The sequence below is a fragment of the Pelodiscus sinensis genome, chromosome 21, assembly GCF_052426305.1.
Source record: "Pelodiscus sinensis isolate ZL-2025 chromosome 21, ASM5242630v1, whole genome shotgun sequence".
Lineage (NCBI taxonomy): Eukaryota > Metazoa > Chordata > Testudines > Trionychidae > Pelodiscus > Pelodiscus sinensis.
Genome location: NC_143072.1, coordinates 11,258,481 through 11,271,334, shown reverse-complemented (window position 1 = coordinate 11,271,334; position 12,854 = coordinate 11,258,481). Strand labels below are relative to the sequence as shown.

Genomic DNA, 12,854 nt, shown 5'->3' with positions numbered 1-12,854 from the left:
ACTGAAAGCTGATTAACTTTGTGAGCAGGGCCCATTCCCCAGCTCAACTGGGCTCAGGCCAGGAGTAAGGCCGGCAGGCACCTACCTCGTTTCCAGGATCTGCTGCCGAATAGTTTTGATGTACTCAAAGCTGTCAAAGCAACAGATATCATAGACTAGGATGTAGGCGTGGACACTCCGGAGCCCCCGGCAGCACGCGTCCGCCCACTCCTGTAACACACACACAGGGATTAGTCCAAACTCTGGCACAGACAGCCCCCTTGGCACTGCCCTCAGGGTGTCTCTCGGGCCTTTGGGTGACCAGGCCAGGCCTTCTGATACTGGGGTCCTGGACACTGCATCTCATGCAATGCCAGGCTTGCTTCTGTAAGTGTGGTGGGTGGGCACAGAACCCACCGTGCTCGTCTGTTTCTAGCATCCCTGGGCCTGCTGTATACAGTACCATGGGTCCAAGCCTGCAGGGACCATTGCTTTGGGATGGGTGATCTTATAGGCATAACGGGGGTATTCCCAGCCCGATTTCCCAAGAGTAGCCTCCGCACCCAGCTGGAATAAGTAGCAGGTAATTATAGCAGGCACAGGGGCGGGCAAAATACGGCTGTCTGAATACAGCGAGCAGCTCTCTGAACACAGCGAGCCCAGGGGAGAGGCTTTGCATGCTGCCCCCACCCCCAAGAATATCCTGCAAGTCCCATTGTCCAGTTTCCCTCCAATGACAACTGCCTGTTTACAGGAGGAGGCAGTGTGCAAAGTACCAGTCCCCTCTGGGCTCGCAGTGTTCAGAGTCAGCCAATGTGGCCCCTGCAGCCAGCGCGAGGGCACAGATAACAGGGACCCTGGCTGAGGAACCTGCTGGGATGCTGGCCAGGAGCTGCCCAAGTGTCTCCCAGCCAGAGTCTGTCTCTGGCACCACAGCCCCTCCTTCTAACCTTCTGCCCCCCTCCTGTATCCCTACCTCATGGAACCCAAAACCTCGATTACCCTGCACCTGCACCCCCTCTTCCAGGTCACAAACCCCTCCCGGACTTGCAGCCCAATACCCTACCAAATCCCTGCACCTTCTCCTGTTCCAGGACATAACCCCCTCCAAGACCCTGCATTCCCTCCTACGCTGCTCCCCGGTCACAACTCTGTCCTAGACCCTGCACCACTTCCTCCACCCCAGTCCTTTGCCCCGGATCACAACCCCTCTCCTTCACCCAAACTCCCTCAGATCCCCCCCCACCTGCATCCTAATTCCTTACCCCAAGCTCCATTCCAGAGCCCTGTACCTCCTCCACTAATATTGTGGAAGAGTGCAGCCCTGGACCACTTACCAAATTCTTGGAGTGCCCCTGCATCAAAAATGATTGCCCATCCTTGATCTAGTGCTGGGGTGTCGAGTGATCTGGGATTTATTCCTGGCTATGTTGTTGACTGTGAGACAATGGGGCAGTCACCTAATTGCTGTGTGCCTGTATTTCTTCTCCACCTGCCCCCTCAACCTCTTCTCAGCCCAGTCACTAACTTTCCTCCCCCTCTCCCTCTCTTTATCCTCTCAGTCTCCTCTGACTTCCACCCTTGCAAATAAAAGCATGTTCTAGCCCCAACAGGAATTAAATCAGGGAAGTCCTATGGCTGGTGTGACACAGGAGGTCAGACTAAACCCCATCAACAAAAACTGCCCTCACCAGCATCTCCAACTACCACACCTCCAGGCAATCTTGAGATCAGGGAACAGCATTGGGCGAAGTCCGCTTTCACCTCTAGAGGGTGGGTTCAAACCTGACTCAGTCAGAGAGTGATCCAAGTGGCTTATATTTGTGGGCTGTTTGTGATGGAGGTTGGGGGAAGGGGTGAGAAGCCGAGCACCTAAAAGTTTGTTCCCCCCAGTGGCCGGGCAATGTAGGGGACTTTTGCACGTGAAAGAACTCAGACGCCAGATCTGCTTAGTAAGCACTTTTCAACAGCATGAAATTCACCTGGCTTGCTAGATACTTGATGGTGCTCGTGATCTGTCCATGGTCCTGAATGAGCTTGTTTGCTAGATTTATAATGCTTGTCTCTGCCTAAGGAATTCACTGAATATTCTGCTCCATGAAGTTTTCCCCTCTGCTGAGCCAGGCGGTACACATTTTTTTAGAGCAGGAGAAGACATTCATTTGCTCTGACTCGATTTCAGACTGGCCATTCATCTCCCTCGCAGAATGACTGTGGGCCATAGAATCATAGAATAATAGGACTGGAAGGGACCTCGAGAGGTCATCGAGTCCAGCCTCCTGCCCTCAAGGCAGGACCAAGCTCCGTCTACACCATCCCTGACAGATGTCTATCTAACCTGTTTTAAATATCTCCAGAGAGGGAGATTCCACCACCTCCCTTGGCAATTTATTCCAATATTTGACCACCCTGACAGTTAGGAATTTTTTCCTAATGTCCAATCTAAACCTCCCCTGCTGCACTTTAAGCCCATTACTCCTTGTCCTGTCCTCAGTAACCAAGAGGTTTTCCACCCATACGTGGAATATATTTTGGTATGTGTACCAAGGCATGTACAGATGTGCACCACCCGTAGAAACACATGCTGCTAGCTGTGGTCAGCTGGGTGGCACCTGAATCTCGCCTGGGTGGACGCCCAAGCACTCAGCTTACAGAGAACACTGGTATGGGGTAGGGCTGCAGGACTGGAACAGCAGAAGGAGCTATAGATCAAGACTGGTGGTGCTTGTGTGTGTGGGGGGGGGGAGAGAGAGTCTTCCAGGACTGGAAGGCCATAGATCAGCATGGGATGTACTAGTCGAGCCAAGGGGGTCCAGGATAACAGCAGAGGATGCTGCGAGTTAGGATTGAGATGCCCTAGCTAGCACAGTGTCAGTCCCTAGTTCCAGGGCTAGGTATTCCCCCTGCATCATCTAGTCTGCAGGGGGCTAGCTCTGACTGAGGGGCGAGGCATGTTACTTACACAGTTTAGGGTTATAAAATGTTACAAAAAGATGTGTGGGGAACAGATGGGCTGTGTCTACACTGGCATGAATTTCCGGAAATGCTTAAAATGGAATACTATTCCGTTTTCAGTTTTTCCAGAAAAGGAGCGTCTACATTGGCAGGCTGCTTTTCCGGAAAAGCCCTTTTTCCGGAAAAGCATCTGTGGCCAATGTAGACGCGCTTTTCTGGAAAAGAGCCCAGATCGTCATTTTCACGATTGGGGCTTTTTTCCGGAAAAGACTACTGGGCTGTCTACACTGGCCCTTTTCCGGAACAGTGTTCCGGAATAAGGACTTATGCCCGAGCGGGAGCAGCGTAGCTTTTCTGGAATAGCGGCTGATTTTGTACAGTAGAGCGTCGTTGCTTTTCCGGAAATTCAAGGGTCAGTGTAGACAACTCGCAGCTTATTCCAGAAAAGCGGCTGATTTTCCAGAACAAGTGGCCCAGTGTAGACACAGCCATGGAGCTTTTCAAGCACTTTCCGGACAGAACAGTCAGTGCGTTGTTCGTACTATGCCTTCCTTTTATGTTCTTAAACGCCACCGTTCAGTAGCAGCTAACGCTGCAGTGTATCAGGTCTCACTGAATGCTCTAAGCCCGGACATAAGCCCAGTGAAAAGGCAATGCTAGAAATACAGCGGCTGTCAAAGGATGGAAGAGATGCAAATCCCAGGAAACACACACAGGAGACGTGCCGTCTGCCTGTGGCAGTACACAAGAAGCCAATCCAAGGCAGAGCCACAAAGCTGTGGGGATTTGATCTCTGGCAGCCTGTAAGCCAACCAAATGGACACCCCAGGGACCTCTCCCAGCGTACCACAATTGCTAACAAAACCAGGAAACACGCACGTGTACATGGCAGCTGCCCTAAGGAATGAGGACAGGGTAGGAGTCCCTGACCCTATGGAAGTGGGGAGAGATTTTGGGGAGAGATTTAGGATTCCATATCATAGGGACACAAATTGAGTGGGACAGCTGTACATGCCGGCGAAACTGCAAAATTTCTTGAGACTTGACTATGGCATATAAACATACAGCCAGGGTATGGCTAGACTGGGGGGGGGGGGTTTCTGGGATACCAGAGGTCCAGGGAACGCATTTGCTCTTCCCTTTATTTGTTCTACAAGGCAGAAAGGTGTCAAGTATCAGAGGGGTCGCCGTGTTAGTCTGAATCTGCAAAAGCAGCCAGGAGTCCTGTGGCACCTTATAGACTAACTGAAGTGTAGGAGCATAAGCTTTCGTGGGCAAAGACCCACTTCGTCAGATGAATGTCACATGCATCTGACGAAGTGGGTCCTTGCCCACGAAAGCTTATGCTCCTACACTTCAGTTAGTCTATAAGGTGCCACAGGACTCCTCGCCGCTTTTTAAGGAAGAAAGGGGCTTTTAAAAGAGGGGTTTTTTCTGACATTTGGCCTGTCTAGACCGAGCCAAGAAAAGAATTGGAGTGCATTTTGCGTACCTTTTTCCGACAAAAACTTGTAGTTTAGCTGTACCCTATGAAGGAACTATTGTAGCAAGACATTTTCCTACAATGAATCACCCCCTCTCAAGGTTATGGTATTTGGGAATAAAGCAAACAAAAAGCCCTGGGAATGGAGGAAATGGCAAGGGACACTTTCTTGGATCTCTGCTTTGTAGGCCATAAAGGTTGGACTGAATCACTGAAATTAGCAAAGAAAGAAACCTGTTCAGTTCTGGGGCCACCTCCACCCCCCAGGCAGGGCATGAAAATGACAGGCTGATTCTTCACATGACTGTTCCCGAAGAGATAAAGACTAGTACAATGGCAGCGGATTAGACGTGGGTTAATATCTTTCTGAGAGAGTTCCGACATGCCTGAGAGATGAGTTTATTACTCTGTGAATATTGAGGCTGGGATGCCATTTGCTTGAATGCCATTGCGCAACTCATTTTCAGCATTGTCCACCAGGATTTTACCAGGGTGCTTTTATCTTCTATAGATTTCAAGTCTCTTTGTCTAATGACTCCTGCAGTTAAGCATTGTAATAAAATTATTGGCCATACAAAAAACCCAAGGAACAATGATTAGTTCATTAATGATCAGTTGCAGTTTGGAGTAGCTTATTGATTAAGCACTTGGGTTAGTTTAGACAGAGAGGCTATGTCTACACTGCAACACTATTTTGGGATACCAGAGTATCCTGAAATAGCTATCCCATGTCTTAACAGCAAGCCTGTTTTTTCAGGCTCACTATTCTGATGTCCCTGTAAACCTCATTTCACGAGGAGTAAGACACATTTCGGAATAGTGAGTTATTTGGTTTCTCTATAAGGTGTAACCACTCTTCTCCGTTGAGTTCTGCTAGAGAGAAACTTGAACCATTTGAGCTTGGTTCTCTGTTGTTCCATAGCATAAACCCACCAGCTATGGGGTTTGTATGCCTTCCTCTGGAGCACCTGGTACTGGCCGTTATTGCAGCTAGGACACAGGAGTGGATGGATTTGGGTCTGAGCTAGTAGGACAATTTCTGAGAGTAACTCCACTGAAGACAATGGATTTACTCTGGTGTAAGTGAAAAGGAGACTAGGCAGGTACATAATCTTAGGCTCTTGAATGTGAGCTGAGTGAACCTGGACTTTTGTCAGTACACGCAGCAGGCTGTTCTGGGTTCTCAACTGTTAGAGCATGGGTGGGCAATCATTTTTGATAGGGGGGGCACTCCAAGATTTTTGGTAAGTGGTCAAGGGCCACACTTTTCTATGGGAGGGTGCAGGGTCTGGGTCGAGATGCAGAAGGGAGGGACTAGGGTGCAGGAGCGAGTGTGGGGTCTGAGAGGGAGTTTGGGTGAAGGAGGGGGCTGTGACCTGGGGCAGGAGATTGGGGTGCTTGGTCGTGGAGGGGATATGGGTGCAGGAGAAGATGCTAGCCTGGGGTGGGATGTAGGAAGGGGTGCAGAGTCTGGGAGATAGATGTGACCTGAAGTGGAGGGCTGCAGTTTGGGTGGTGACCTGGGGCAGGGAGTTGTGGGGAGAGGAAGAGTGTGGGGTGCCAGAGGCAAGAGGCACTTACTTAAGGGGCTCCCAGCCAGCAGCCCAGCAGGACCCTCAGCCAGGCTCCCTGTCTGCCGCAGCCCCAGACCACTTAAAGTGGCTGGCTGCTCTATGTGCCTCTCTGCACCATGTGATGGGGGCAGGGGAGAGACTTTGTGTGCTGCCCCCGCCCCTAGGACAATCTCTCTGTTCCCATTGACTGGTTTCTGGCCAATAGGTGCTGAAAGGGCCAGGTAAGGATCGTCGAATTGAGGAAGTAAATGCGTGGTTGCACAGGCGGTGTCCGAGAGAGGGCTTTGGTTTCTTCAATCATGAGACTCTGTTCTGGGCACAAGGATTGCTAGGAAGAGATGGGATTCACCTAACTAAGAGAGGAAGGAGCATCTTTGCTGGCAGGCTTGCAAACCTAGTGAGGAGGCTTTAAACTAGGTTCACTGGGGGACAGTGACCAAAGCCCTGAGGCAAGTGAGAAAGTTGGATACTGGGAAGAAACACAAGGAGGAACGAGCAACAAAGGAGGACCCCTGATTCGAATGGAGAAGGTAGGGCGATCAACTGGCTATCTAGGGTGTTTGTACACAAATGCGAGAAGCCTGGGAAACAAACAGGAAGAATTAGAAGCCCTGGCCCAGTCAAAGAACTATGATTTGATTGGAATAACGGAGACTTAGTGGGATGACTTGCATGACTGGAGCGCTGTCATGGGAGGGTATAAACTGTTCAGGAAGAACAGGCGGGGGAGAAAAGCAGGAGGAATTGCATTGAATGTAAGAGAGCAGTATGTCTGCTCGGAGCTCCAGTATATAGAGGGAGAAAAGCCTGTTGAGAGTCTATGGATAAAGTTTAGAGGTGGAAGTAACAGGGTGATGTTGTGCTTGGTGTCTGCTACAGGCCACCGGATCAGGTGGATGAGGTAGACGAGGCTTTCTTCAGACAACTGGGAGAAGCTTCCAGATCACAGGCCCTGGTGCTCATGGGTGACTTTAACCACCCTGACATCAGTTGGGAGACCAATACAGCAGTACACAGACAATCCAGGAAGTTTCTGGAGAATGTTGGGGATAACTTCTTGGTACAAGTGCTGAAGGAACCGACCAGGAGCCATGCGCAGCTTGACCTACTGCTCACAAACAGGGAGGAACTAATAGGGAAAGTAGAGGTGGGTGACACCCTGGGAAGGTAGATGAGATGGTAGATTTCAGGATCCTGACCAAAGGAAGAAAGGAGAGAAGCAAAATACACACCCTGGACTTCAGAAAAGCAGACTTTGACTCCCTCGGAGAACTGATGGGCAGGATTCCTTGGGATGCTTACATGAAAGGGAAAGGAGTTCAGGAGAGCTGGCAGTATTGTAAAGAAGCCTTATTAAAGACACAGGAAGAAACCATCCTGATGTGCAGCAAGAAAAGCTAATATGGTAGGTGACCAGATTGGCTTACCAGGGAAATCCTTGGTGAGCTTAAACACAAAAAGGAAGCTGACAAGAAGTGGAAAATTGGACAGATGACTGGGGGGAGTATAAATATATTGCTCGAGAATGCAGGGGAGTTATCAGGAAGGCAAAAGTGCAACTGGAATTGCAGCTGGCAAGAGATGTGAAGGGTAATAAGAAAGGTTTCTACAGCCATGTTAGCAATAAGAGGGTGATCAGAGAGGGGGTGGGGCCCTACTGGATGAGGGAGGTAACCTAGTGACAGATGATGTGGGAAAAGCTGAAGTACTCAAGGCTTTCTTTGCCTCTGTCTTCAAAGACAAGGTCAGATCCCAGACCAATGCACTAGGCAACGCAGTATGGGAAGGAGGTGGACAGCCCTTGGTGGGGAAAGAACAAGTTAGAAACTATTTAGAAAAGCTAAACATACACAAATCCATGGGTCCAGATTTAATGCATCCAAGGGTACTGAGGGAGTTGGCAAATGTAATTGTGGATCCCTTGGTCATTATCTTTGAAAACTTGTGGAGATTGGGAGAGATCCCGGATGATTGGAAAAAGGCAAATGTAGTGCCTGTTTTCAAAAAAGGGAAGGAGGACAATCCAGGGAACTACAGATCAGTCAGCCTTACCTCAGTCCCTGGAAAAATAATGGAGAGGATCCTCAAGGAATCCATTCTGAAGCACTTGGAAGAGGGGGAAGTGATCAGGAATAGTCAACATAGATTCACCAAGGGCAAGTCATGCCTGACCAATCTGATTAGCTTCTATGATGAGATTACTGACTCTGTGAATATGGGAATATCAGTGGATGATATATACTTTAACATTAGCAAAGCTTTTGATACAGTCTCCCACAATATTCTTGCTAGCAAGTTAAGGGAGTATGGATTGGATACATGGACTGTAAGATGGACAGAAATCTGGCTAGATAGACCATCAGCCCAATTTATAGTGATTAATGGCTCGATGTCTGGTTGCTGGTCAGTTTCTAGCAGAGTGCCCCAAGAATCTGTTCTTGGACCAGTTTTGGTCGACATCTTTATTAATGACCTGGATGAGGGGATGGATTGTACCCTCAGCACGTTTGCAGATAACACTAAGCTAGGGGGAGAGGTAGGGCAGGGATAGGGTCCAGAGGGACCTAGACAGATTAGAGGTTTGGGCCAAAAGAAATCTGATGAGGTTCAACAAGGACAAGTGCAGAGTCCTGCACTTGGGAGGGAAGAACCCCAAGCATTGTTACAGGCTGGGGACCGACTGGCTAAGTAGCAGTTCTACAGAAAAGGACCTGGGGATTACAGTGGATGAGAAGCTGGATATGAGTCAACAGTGTGTCCTTGCAGCCAAGAAGGCAAATGGCATATTAGGGTGCATTAGGAGAAGCATTGCCAGCAGATCTAGAGAAGCGATTATTCCCATTTATTTGGCTCTGGTGAGGCCACATCTGGAGCAATGTGTCCAGTTCTGGACCTCCCACTATAGGAAAGACGCACTGGAAAGGGTCCAGTGAAGGGTGACCAAAATGATGAGGGGGCTGGAGCACATGACCTATGAGGAGAGGCCGAGAGATCTGGGGTTGTTTAGTCTGCAGAAGCGAAGAGTGAGGGGGGATTTGATAGCAGCCTTCAACTTCCTGGAGGGAGGTTCCAAAGAGGACGGAGAAAGGCTGTTCACAGTAGTGATGGATGGCAGAACAGGGAGCAATGGTCTCAAGTTACAGTGGGGGGAGGTCTAGGTTGGATATTAGGAAAAGCTATTTCACTAGGCGGGTGGGGAAGCGCTGGGCTGGGTTCCCTAGGGAAGTGGTGGAATCTCCATCCCGAGAGGTTTTTAAGTCTCATCTTGACAAAGCCCTGGCCGGGTTGATTTAGTTGGGTTGGCCTTGCCTTGGGCAGGGGGCTGGACTTGATGACTCCTGAGGTCTCTTCCAGCTCTATGATTTTATGAGAGATTGTGCTGGGGGCGGGGGCAGTGCGTGAAGCCTCCACCTCCCCAGTGCATGTACAGAAGCGCACACAGAGCAGCTAGATGCTTTGAACAGTGTGGAGCTGCTCCCAGGCTAAGGTTCCCAGAGGAGTGGGTAGTGAGCCAGATTAAAAGGCTGGGTTGGCTGGATGTGTTCCGTGGGCCACATCTTGCCCCCCTTGTGTTACAGCATTATCTTCCATGTGACACACCCCTGAAACTGAGCCTGGCTCACCCTGCTGCTTTCCTGTTGTGTCCCCTGCAGAATGAGTGTCAGAACGTTTGCTATGAATTTGGTCCCTGCTGCTCTTTCTGATTGAAAGCACCATCCAAAAAGTGAGCGACCGTCAGGTCTGGAGGCCCGCCCTTCTCTCTATGAATCTCCTCTGACAGGGGACCATGTACACTGTCCCCCGAAGGAGTGTCACCGTGGCTATAAAGCCTAGTGGATGGGGAGATCAGCCTGATAGACTGCTGAGCCTTCCAAAGGGGCGGGGATTAATCAGTGAACATTCCAAAAGGGCGGGGATCAATGTGTAAGCATTCCAAAGGGGCAGGGTTTGTTGGGCCAGAACACAGCACAGAGCCCTGTGCTCTCAGCTGCCAAGTCCATGTTCCTCCAGCAGAAAGAAGAGTGCATTCTTCCTCACAACAGCACCTCTTTGGTGCTACCATCAGGCCATTCTGGGAAAAGCTGTTGAGAAGGGTCTGCTGGAGGATGTCTGGGGTGGGCCTGGGGAGAGGCACTTAGCTCCTGCTAGCTGGCTTCCTGCGCAGCCTCAGCCCTGCTGAATTATGCATTGCCAGCAGCCCTCTGTGGTGTGTGCTGACAAACACTGCGTATTTATAGACTGCTGAGCATCGCCTTCCGCTCAGTGCCAGAGCAGCCTGGGCCCTGTTGCTCCCTAGTTCTGGTTCAGAGACACAAGGGAAGCTACTTAAAGCAACTAGGGTAGGGTGACAGGATCCAGGCCTGGTGGCTAATTCTATTTGCAGGGCTGGTCCCCCATGTGAGATTCTGTGTGTGGGGCCCCATCACTCTTTTCCTTTCTTAGGAGTGAGGTTTGCCCCTTCTTTCCCCCAATGAATCCTGGGCAATCTTCTGTTTAAATTTCCTAACAGGGATGTGAACGGGTAATGGGTTAACTGACGCCAGAGGTGGCGCAAGGCTGGAGCCCTCTCCCGCCCGTGATCCTGTTTAATTGCTTAACTGGATAAACTGAACATTTATCTGGTTAACTGATCAACTGAGATTTTACCTCCCTACTTCAGATGGCTAGGGTGACCCCCCCCCGCACCTGTCCATGAAGCCTGGTGATGTCTAGCTAACCCCTAGCATAGCCTGGGATGCCAGGAGGTGAAGCTGTTGTGCAGCCTTCCAAGCAAGGAGCCAAATAGGCCCCCTAGGACCACAAGCAGGATATGGGGGAGGGGGGGGATGCTGGGACTGATGGAAAAGCCGGCCCTTCCGTGGCTCCACATGGTGCTGTGACTTAAGGGCACTTCTCTTGGAAGGCCTGGCCTCCCAATAAGGGTTGGATTCACTTGCCAATCCACTGGCGCTGCGCTACAGAAATAACAAGATGAGGAGTCCACCAACTGGGCTTGGAATCCCTGAAGAACCATCTCTTTTTGTGGCATCTACAGGACTTGGTCTTTTCAGTCAGACCCAGAGGAATACAGGGGGGCAGGGCCAGATTGGGGGGGGGGGGCTAGCCGGGCATCTGCCCAGGGTGCCAACCTATGGGGGGGGGTGCCTGATGGCAGTTGTAAGGGGCGCTGCACGCCCGGCCGTGCGGCACCCTTACAGCTGCAATCAGGCACCGCGCAGCCGATTGCAGCTGTAAGGTGTGTAGCACGCCGGGGGTGGAGCCACGAGAGGAGCCCAAGCTATGAAGTTTCGCTCCAGAGCTCAACTTTCCCCAAGGTCCAGGAAAGTGGGACTGACCCATTTCAGAAGCTCAGTGCAGTGTTCACCATAACCAGAGCGCCTAGTGGGGGGTGGACATGCATATATTCTCTATCTGCACACCGAGTTGAACATGCCCCTCATCCCTGCCCTGGAGGGACCCCACCTCACTTGGCCTCAGCTTTTCTTCCGACACAGCCAGGAAAGGGGCCACTTCTGATGGGGAGCATCTGATGCCCTGGATCAATTCTAACCCAACCCGTGTTCTACTGCCAGTCCCCAAGCAATACTCCCTGGTCAGTACTGACTTGGACCAATTGGGTGACCTAGAAGGGAAAGCCTTTGTAAACCATGACCAACCTCCGGAGCCATCCATGCCACACATCCTCTTTCTCAGCCAGGCAATGGAGTCTCACCCTTCTCCATTGATTTCTCCCCCACAGCTTTGTCCTTAGCGCACAAGAGGGAGCCAACCCCCCCGTGGTTCTCGTCTCCCTTTCCTCCTTTGAGATCAGGGGCCTTCCCTTCCCTGTTGGCACTGCCTACCCGTGCTGATGCACGCTGAGGTGGGGAGCTAATTGAGTTTGTTAGGCATTGTCTGCCATGTCAAAAAATTACCCTTTGCTATTTCTGTCTGTCTCTCCCGCTGACCTTTTGTTCCCTTGTGCACAGTGTTTCATTTTTCTCCTCCTCTTCTCTTCCTAACCTCCCCTCCTGCTGCTCTGGGAGAATCCTTTGCTCTCTTGACTTCTTGCATCACACCAATGCGCCTCCCTGAGAAAGGGGGGAGGGACTAGGTGCAGCACCCCAGGAACCCTCCCCAGCCGAGGGGGATGAAGACAACTCCCCCAGAGCCGCTCAGCTGAATCCCAGTTCTATCTGTCCGGGTGCAGAGCACAGAGGGGTGAGTTGGGCTTGAATGGGATGCAGCTGGGGCACTGGCATTGCGCTTAGCCCTTGGCACATGCTTGAAGTTCATAGATTCCAAGGCCAGCAGAGACCACTGTGATCATCTGCTCTGCCCTCCTAACACAAGCCAGAGAGCTGCCTTGAATTAATCCCTGCTTGTCCTAGAACTCGTAGAATCACAGACCACTGGAACTGGAAGGTTCCTCAAGAGGTCATCAAGTTCAGTCTCCTGCCTTCACAGCAGGGCCAAGCGCCATCTTGATCATCCCTGACAGGTGTCTGTCCAACCTGCTCTTAAATATCTCCAGTGATGGAGATTCCACAATCTCCCCAGGCAACTTATTCCAGTGTTTAACCACCCCAAGAGCTGGTAAGTTTTTCCTAATGTCCAACCTAAACCTCCCTTGCTGCAGTTTAAGCCCATTGCTTCTTGTCCTCTCCTCAGTGGTTAAGGAAAACAATTTTTCCTCCTTCCTCCTTGTAACACCTTTTTATATACTTGAAAGCTGTTATATTGTTCCCTCTCGGTCTTCTCTTTTCCAAACTAAACAATCCCAATTCTTTCTGTCTTCACTCATAGCTCACATTTTCTAGACCTTTAATCTAATCTAACCTTCTCCAATTTCTTCACATTTTCCCTGAAATGTGGCATCCAGA

General features: G+C 50.6%; 1 protein-coding gene across 2 annotated transcripts in view; it reads right to left on the bottom strand.

Annotated features, from left to right (window-relative positions):
• RASL10B (RAS like family 10 member B) overlaps window positions 1–12,854 on the bottom strand; it is a 39,975-nt gene that overhangs the window by 8,303 nt on the left and 18,818 nt on the right. For both annotated transcript variants that reach the window (XM_089772088.1, XM_006119606.5), the window contains one exon: window positions 86–210. In XM_089772088.1, coding sequence (XP_089628214.1) covers window positions 86–210 — 125 coding nt within the window. The remainder of the gene's footprint in view (window positions 1–85; window positions 211–12,854) is intronic.